The 9,630-nt window shown below is 27.6% G+C and overlaps 1 protein-coding gene across 1 annotated transcript; it reads left to right on the top strand.

The window, feature by feature from the left end:
* The first annotated feature begins 1,051 nt into the window (after positions 1–1,051).
* Positions 1,052–8,865, top strand: LOC107993565 (nanos homolog 3). The gene is made up of 3 exons (XM_017050060.3): positions 1,052–1,668; positions 3,290–3,512; positions 3,845–8,865. Exons 1-3 carry the CDS (start codon positions 1,527–1,529, stop codon positions 3,993–3,995), a joined length of 516 nt encoding a protein of 171 aa, XP_016905549.1. The 5' UTR covers positions 1,052–1,526; the 3' UTR covers positions 3,996–8,865.
* The last annotated feature ends 765 nt before the right edge of the window (positions 8,866–9,630 follow it).

The following is a 9,630-nucleotide window of genomic DNA, read 5'->3' as shown; positions in this document are numbered from 1 at the left end:
ATCTGTAATTTTTTTCCTCACGAACCGCGTCCTATTTTATTCCTTTCATTGTTTTTCTTTCATTGTTCTTTCCATCCATCTTTCTCACTTTTTCTCCCTCTTCCTTTATCGTTTTATCTCTTTTTCTCTTTTTTACACTCATACACGAACACGGGACATATATGTTTGACATATTATTATATTTACTATTATTTTAATTATAATTTCCCAGAAGTATATATTATCTTTAATAATCGTGGTAATTTTTAGACTAGAAAAACATTATATTAGCGGATAGAGATTAAAATATACATAACAAAATAAAATAAATATATATATAAATATATATATTATATATATATATATATTGATAAAATATTGAGATCGTAATTAGAAATGGGTCGAGCGCATACAATGCTGAAAGACGATAATGATATTTACGCGTAAGGATGTTAAAAAGGTCGAGCAGATGGATTAAAAGCGGTCTTGGCTAATGTGGCCAAGCTGCTCGCAGAGAATATTCAATGATTGAACAAAAAAGAAGATCAGTAAATGTAAATGTTTGTAAACAAATTATGAAACATTATTTGTTCAGTGCCTACATATTTACACAGTAACAATAAAGATGAAGATTAGCGAATATTCATTTGTCTCTTTTTTCACCAAAAAAGATACGATTTCGATTCATCGATCGAAACCAGTTGCCGCAAGCGAACCATTAATTACCATTAAAGTACACGCAGATCGTTAAAAAAGTACCGCAATGCGAACGATCGTTTTCCAGTATTTTTATATAACTGATATACATATTGATATTAAAAATAAATGAGTGAAAAACTGTGTCTTCTTTCGTAGCCTGGCATAATGTCTGTGGATTTAAATTACAATTTAACGTCACTGTCGTCTCGCGGCGAGATCAAAGCGATTCGACCTTTCCGAGCCGTCCAGGAAATACAAACATCTCGATACGGCATTCGTTTCATCTCAATTCGCTCTTTTGTCCGAATATTACATTTCAAAAATTTCATCAACAATTTTTAATAAAAACTCAATAAAACCATTTGAAAATTCAACAACGTTAAATCACATTTTTTTTAAGTACCAACAAAACATACAGTTTCATATTTCACGCCTTCCTTTTCCATCATTGAATTATTAATTTCAAACTCATGTTATAGATCATAGATCAATCGTAGATTAATAATTAAATTGTATATTTTTATATATACAATTATTATAATTTTTTTACAGGAATGTATAATACATAAGTACTTGAATATACGAAATACGGATTCAAGTATGGAGGCATCACATCCCCACCATCAGATCCTTTCTTCGCGATCGTTGGTTAGGCTAAAGTGACATCCTACCTCGGCACTCGGCAGTTGAATTTCGAAACTCGACTGTGGTGGATCGAAACGTCTCTCGTTTATCGTTATTCGCGATCTTTCGTCTTCCATCTTTCTCGTAAAAAAGTTGCGTGCACGCGATTTTGTCAGTTTTCTTTCTTATTTGTTTCTTATCGTAATTTCTTTTTATTGTTCGCGATGCATGTCTCGCTCATGCAAAAACTTCCGATGCCACAGGTGTCGAACTTCTTTTATCCGTTCAACACTAGCCTCGAAGAAGAGATCAAGAGATTATTTGTCAATTTTTCGATCGAGACAGAAAACACATCTGTTCCGAATGGTAAGTCAATTTATTTAAAATTTATAGAATTTGCTGGAAAACTTATGAACAATAATAACTTGAACAATAATATCGACGATAAAAATCCATTGAAATGAGACGCGCTTCATTGATTTTGATACGTTAGATATGTAAAAAATCGATAAGACATTTTTTATTACATTTTCGAATTTTTGCATTTATAAATTTTCGAATTATGTAGATCGCGTAACATGGATTATATGACGTAACGTAATCTTTTTGCGTTGTAAATGATTGTGAAAAAAAAATTAAAAATATTAATATCAATTTGTACTTGTTTTGATTTTTTCCTTTTTTTTTTCTTTTTTTTTTTTTTACTTCACGTTAACCTATATTTCTATTATAATTTATATCGCAATGAATTTTAATTTCTACGTCATGATAATAAATTTCTTATTAATATTTTTTTCTTTTATATAAATAATTTAAATCAAATACAAAATAATGTAAATAACTTTTACATAATAATCGTTTTCACATCATGGATTCCTCATAACTTAGGATAAACTGTCATCGATGATCATTTGTTTCGATTAAAAGAAGAAATCGTTTCTCATTAACCTGCGCATGATACATTCTTAATTCGCATAATTATAAATGTGTCAAAATTGATATTTTTGAATAAATATCTGCTTATTTTTTTTTTCTCAATTTAAAATGTCACTATCGCTTTGTAATGTACTTCGATTTAAAATCGTGCGTTCTGATCATGATTCATTATGCGTGATAAACTCGCGTTCCGATTAGTAGATACTTTCCATAGTTTGTAAACAAACGAATCGATAAGAGGAATTCTGTATTCTAAAACGTTCCGCTGAATAACACGTCGTTCAAGAGATTCCTAGAAACGTTTATTCGATCGAATTCATTGAATTATGTAAAAAAAAATAATATATTGGTATTACTTAATAATTTCAATGTTTCATAAACATAATGGTCTGTCGACCATTTGCTTTTTCGAGGGAAAAAGACAAAAGAAAAAAAAAGATTACAAGTGATCGTTCTTGTCTGGGTGATACAGATGTTTAAGATTGTATAAACGTAAACAGAAGATCGCGTGCTTTTTTGCTTGAAACATTCGATTTAGGATAAAGTTCAAAGATGGCAGGCTATTTCATTACATATCAACACATACATATTTGAGATGAAAATACAAATGCTAAATGAACGTTAGCTTTTTGTAACTTTCTGATGGCTTTTAAACGTTGACAACAATAATACTTGTTACAAATATTATATATTTTCGATTAAACGACAATATCGTTTCTGCGTCATTCGAAAAATTAGGACGACAATGTTTACAAACCGTGAAACCTAACACCTACGGACGTTATTTTCTCGACTTACGATATATCGCATTAAATTCACAACAAAAATATATAGATCGCAAATTTTATCTGTTATTAAATATTTCTTTTTTATTATTTTTCGATCATTTTCGAAAACTTTCTAGATCATATATAAAACTTTCAAATTATATATATAATTTTTTTCCGATCTTAAGCAGAATTAGCTTTTTATTTACTCTTTGTATTTTATTTTTTACATTTTTTATGTTCTTTGACGGAATGCAATACACATAACGATTTGACAATTATAGTCGAAGATGTAATGGAGGAGTTCCGTCATAATGGACGTGATTTTGAATATTGTCCAGATTTGGACAATGTTACAATGCCAGAAACGACACCACGCCGTAAGAAAAATAAGAAACCTTTGCCTACAGAGTGCGTTTTCTGTAGAAATAATGGCGAAGAGGAAGCTTATTACCGTAAACATTTGCTGAAAGATGCTGATGGTCGCGTCTCCTGTCCAGTTTTAAGGTAACTTTTTTCCTAACCTTCGATCTTTTTTCTTATAATCTTCCGTAGTATCTTTGAATGCATTTGAACACGAGCAAAATTTCACTTGATATGATTTCGCCGATTATTTTGCTTGTTATTGACTAAACATTTAACGCATTTATTCAAAACAATTTTAAAAATTTGAATAATGAACAGATTTAGAATAAACAAAATAAAGTCAAGATCATTACCTTGTTAGTAAAAAAAGAAAAGAAAATATATTATGGAAGGTTGAAAAAAAAACTTTTTTTGAGAAAACCACAAATTGTTTTTCTCATATCATTTTTTTTTTTTTTTCTGTGAATCGTTAGGGCTTATACGTGTCCAATTTGTGGTGCGTGTGGAGACATAGCTCATACGGTCAAATATTGTCCAAAAGGCACCAAAAACCCTGGCACATTGGCAACAGTAAATGCGTTCAAACTATTGAGAAACTCTATGGGCAAACGACGCGTCAAATAAAACACCGTGGCACTCGAGCACGTGTCACCATTCTTGTGCCATAAAACATCAAAAGTATATCTTCTTTTCAAGGATTTCGAAGAAGTGGTGCCTCCATCCTTAACAACTCTCGCGAGCGTTTCGGTATCATCTGCTGGCAGGTAATTTTACCGTCGTCGCATCTTTAAAATATAAACGAACCAAAGTGCCTTACAGGAATGTACATTAAATTCCTAGTAACGATTTCTCGAAACAATGTTACCATTCGTTGCTCGGTTGCCATTGGATCTTACGAAATTCATCTTATCGATTAAGCAAAAGAGAAAAAAGTTTATTCTACATTTCATTTACTTTGTCTCTTTGTTTTCTGTTCTTATATCATTTATTTATTTCGGTTTGGACAACATCATATCTAGTGAAAAAAAATATAAAATAAACCACCGAAGCTTGGAGGCAAACTATGAAAAAGATTATTATTCGAATCGTAATATGAATCGTCTAGAGTTTAGATAATCAAGAGGCTGTATCCAAAGACATTTTAGTCATAAGAAATTATTTATACGAAACGGTGCCATATACTCTCGCCAAACGTGTCACTTTTCTGTAAAGTTTCCTTTGCGATTACGAAAAAGATTTATTTATAAATGAATATTTTTATCATCTTTTCAAGTCATCACTTAATATTATGATAATTTCAACTTTTTTTTTTTTTAATTTCATATAAATACATTTACATGCATTGACATAACATTGATAAATATTCATATTTTTCTTAAGATTGTCGACAAATGTTTGTCAGTGTGAAAACTACTTTAAAAAAGATTGAAACTTTACAAACAAATACTGTGATAACGTTAATAAGATTCTTCAAGACTTTTTATACGACAGTCATGAATATTAAAAAATCCATGTTGTTTGTGATTACAAATACAATTGATTTTTTATAAATCATTTAACAAAACAAATCACGTTTTTCAATCTTAATAGTTTCGAGCAAAAAATTTTTTTATCGAGACACGTTAATGGACAGAGTACTACATTTAATTAAGTTTAAAAAAAATATTAGACGATATTTGAAACTAAAAACATTTACGCAGTTTTATTTATCTATACAAAATATGTAACATAGAGATTGCGTTTGTACATTACTAATGTTTATTAGAAATTATAGAAAAAAAGATTTTTCTTTTTAAGATACTTAGACTTTTTCTTAAAAAGTCGACGATGGACCAATGAGATATAGTTCCTTTTAAAATTTATACTTAATCATTTGACAGCATTAAGTATGATGTATAGAATATTCTAACTGATGGTACACATATTATAGGGAAGGAAAGGGCAAAGAAAAGTTTTTTTACTTATAAAAATAAGTTGAAAAATATCTATATATTAAAATAGATTAGTTAATATTAAAATAAAACGAATTTATTCGTTTGAGGCTTTATTTTCAAAAATATCAATTGAAAATTTATCAAATATTAATATGTGAATTTGGCTAATTCTTAATTGAATATTTCTTGAATATACTTTATTAACCAAAGTGTTTAAATTATTATAATTAGTATGTATTCTTAAATGGGAATTTAAACAAAAAAATTTTATTCTGCACTTTTTATTTATTTTCATGTATAATATAAATTCTTATCCATTATATAATTGATAATTGATTATTATATAATTGAAAATTATCAAAATTCACACACATATTTGACAAATTTTCAATTTTAATTTATTCAAAAAATCTTAAATAAAAAAATTTTATTTTGTATTCTCAATTTATTTTTTCATATAAAATTAACTTTTTTCTAATTGTATGTATATCACCATTTACGTGACATCTTTCATAAAGAAGTTTACGAAGCTCGTTTGTTTGATTTTTAATTTATCGGACTCTATGATGCTTATTATTTTCGAGTAATAATTAAAGAATAGAATCACATACGATTTTTCGATACGATTCTGGATGCATAATTATTTTGAAACCAAAGAAAGAAACCTTTCTCGTTCCTGTGAATCTGACCATAAGCTTCAACGAAGGTCAAATCGAAACGAAGGATAATACTAGTTGTGTAGTGTTTACATTCTTTGTTTTTTGATACTTCGATAGCTGATGGCCGGATTCTTCGCTCTTTCCAGGCGGAGAAAGCTTTTTTTTTTTTTTTGTTTCTTGGTTTATCGATTTTTTTTCAAAATACACAACACATGAGTCGAATTAAACAACGAATACAAAATATTATTTATATATTTAATATAGATAGACGAGCGCGTAAATATTAATTTCATTATATTAATTTTGATTTTGAAATTTCGATTTAAGTTAGGCAATCATTTAATATATTTTTTTATATATTAGTCCGAGTATGGTTGAACATTGATTATTCGAACTAATTAAAAAAGATTTGTTTTAATAATTTAAAGAAAACAAATTTCGGAAAGTATTATCAAGTGAAAATAACGTAAAATTAATTACTTTTAAATGCCGTTTAATTTATAATTCTAAAATAAATATATAAGTATAAATATTTTTAAAATAAATATTTATATGAAATTTATTATTTTTTTTCTTTGTATTCGTTCATATCAATTTTTCATATCAATTTCATATCGATTTTCATTATATTTTAAACAATGTTCGGATAATCAAAGTTTCTTTGTAATTCCTTTTTTGTGTTTCTATATTTTTGTAACTAGTGACAATTTTTGTAACTAGATTTAAGCTAGTTTAGAATTCTAGTTAAATTTAATGAAGTTTGGGCAATTTTTCAGAGATTTTGAATTGAAGTTTAATATTACTTAAATATTATTATTTAATATTAGTATTTAAACCGACAGAATAATTTGTTTCTTAAAATTGGTTGATTTTGCAACTTGTAATCTAACAATTACTTTGTTGTATGCAAAAGCATATAATATATCATAGATTACGTTTAAAGAGATAAGAAGTAACTTCCTGGGAGGTCTTGAAATCGAGTTACTATTATTTTGTGCAATTTAATATCATTTCGAATGACTTGCTAAGGTTTTGTCTATGCATGTTAAAAAGAATGGAACGATCATTCTATCCTTTTTAGTGTTGTATTGCTCAAGTAATATACGTATTTCTTTAACCAAATTCTTATAAAATGCATAACTTTAATTTGTAATTTCAAAAAATTTATACCGAACTGAGTAAGACAATTCATAAATATGTGTACATTGATTATAATTATATATTATTATATTCTTTTACGGCTATGTTCCTATTATACAATAATTGATTGATAGTTACGTGTTAGGATATAATTATAGAATAAGAATGACAATATATTCTCCAAGACACGTCAATACAATTTGACTGTCAAATTAATTGCACTCGAATATTTGTATATGATATATTATTGACTGTGCGTAAGGAGAAAAAGACTCATAGCGTTTAACAAGTTCCGATTGCGAAATCAAACGATAGTTCGCATATCATCGTTGTCTTTCTTTTTGATTTTAGAACAAATATCTAAAGATTTGCAACGATACTTACGTTATTTTTTTTTATTTCTTTTTATTTTATTTTTTTTTTTATGTTGAGTTTATCAGCGTGAAATAGTTTATTAGTGCAACGAAGTAATGAAAATTAATATTTCTATATAGTATATATATATATACACACATATATATATATATAGTATTTCTTATATTTTCTTATACAAAATATGAATTGTTTATAAAGATGTTGTATTTCTAATATTTATATATTATAATTGATAGTTGTAATTAAGTATTATCGTTCAAAAGTGATACATTACAAAAAATCCAAAGAGAATATTAATATTAAGATCATTAAAACGCCAGCACAGACGAAATTTCTCTTCATGTGACTAATAATTTTTTTTTTTTTTACATATATATATCTATATATATATGTAAAAGAAAAAATTATGATAGAAATAATTAAGAAAGAAACCATCTTGCGATTGCTGTTGCCAGCGTCACTCGTATAAAAGATGATTCACAATAAAACGCGAGATGACGTTACCGTAATCTGATGCCAGTGTGACTTATGATTATGAGTGGCAGGTGATAACGTAATAATAGCAGCTAGAGTAGAGTCACAGCCGTACAAGAGGTAGCTAATTTCGACGTTTATTACGCTGGTAGTATTCTTTATTTGTTCACGATTTCGTTCATCATTTAACATATATTCCCCCCGATGATCCAACCAGAATTGTACAAATGTTAATTTCCACGCGATTATTCTTTCATCGCATGTTTTGTCCTTTATTGAACACATTATAATGGCGAGCCGATCGAATGATACAAATCTTCACAAATCTTCGAATAAAAAGAAAAAGAAAAGATATCAATTTCTCTAATTTGTTAATGATAAAATCTAGCATATGAATGATTTGTTTATTTTTTGAATTTATGCGAATCAAAAGTGAATATTTATACTTTACTTTGATTTTTATGATTTTACTATGATTCGTTCGCCATTTTTGCATTGTAATTTTAGAGTACATTCTCGTGTACCACCGTCATATTTGTATCTAATTATTTTTCTTATTATTAATGTTATTTGTATTATTATTATTATATTATTATTATATTATATTATTATTAATATTATGTTATCGGCGTGTCATTATTTAAGTGTATGTAGTCTGATAATTTGTATCATGATTTATAAAAGAAATAATGTTCATAAAAGAATACTGCAATTCAAACAAAGTACACTTCTTTTATTTTAAAGTGATTGAAGAGTATAAAAAAAAAACTGAAGAATCTTTTTTAAAAAAATTAAATCTGCTAGTAAAGAACCAAGGTTTATTTAATTTAACTGTATTGTTCTTAGTATAAATTTATTGTTTTTATATGTAAGTATTAAAACAAAAATAAATTTTATAATGTTATTTTTCTACATTTCTGTCAGTTGCCACTATTAAAACGCGCTTTGCACTGGAAAGATAGTACAAGTAAACGTTTCCTGCCTTTTTTTCCTTTATCTAGTCATAATCCTAGCCCAGAAAAAATAACAGAGATACATATAATCATCGCGAGTAAAAAATGAAAAAATATATTTTACAAGTGAACTATCAACTGTTGTATGACAATGGATTTCATGGAAACTGTTCACATTTTACGGTACACGCATCGACAAACACAAATCGTTTTGCGCGTTTCTAAAACGATAGAAGCAATCAATCTTATCGATAATCAACAAATTCCATAGTGTTTGCTATCTCGAAGGAAGTTGAAACGGTCTTTTTCTTTTTTAATTCAATATTATATTTCAAATTTAATTTCTTAAATCCATATTACATGCAAGTAAATTTATTGATCGTTCAACATAACGTAAATGCACTTTATTTATATCGTAATCGCGCATCTAGTAGTGAATATGGACAATATTTTATACCGGTAACTTGACGTTCATCAATGGTTTGTTAGGTAAATAGGTCATTCATTGTATTCGTTACGAGTTGTGCGAATAATCGTCTAAATACATTTTATTGTAAAAGAATCTAGCGTGTCAAAGAGTCCTTGATTAAATATACAATTCCTTTAGAAAAAAATATTTTGTTGTAATGAACGACGGAAACATTAATTTTATCTGGTTATATCTTTGGCTTGGTGGATAAATCCACGATACCATCATTGTGTAAAAAAAAAAATTGACAATTGA

The sequence above is a fragment of the Apis cerana genome, linkage group LG8 (assembly GCF_029169275.1).
Source record: "Apis cerana isolate GH-2021 linkage group LG8, AcerK_1.0, whole genome shotgun sequence".
NCBI lineage: Eukaryota > Metazoa > Arthropoda > Insecta > Hymenoptera > Apidae > Apis > Apis cerana.
This window is presented reverse-complemented; position numbering and strand designations above follow the sequence as displayed.

Bases quoted from the DNA above. Each gene is read 5' to 3' on its own strand.
- LOC107993565 (XM_017050060.3), top strand. From the start codon at position 1,527: ATGCATGTCTCGCTCATGCAAAAACTTCCGATGCCACAGGTGTCGAAC. The intron at 1,669-3,289 runs GTAAGTCAATTT...TGACAATTATAG, and splicing joins AAACACATCTGTTCCGAATG to TCGAAGATGTAATGGAGGAG. The intron at 3,513-3,844 runs GTAACTTTTTTC...GTGAATCGTTAG, and splicing joins GTCTCCTGTCCAGTTTTAAG to GGCTTATACGTGTCCAATTT.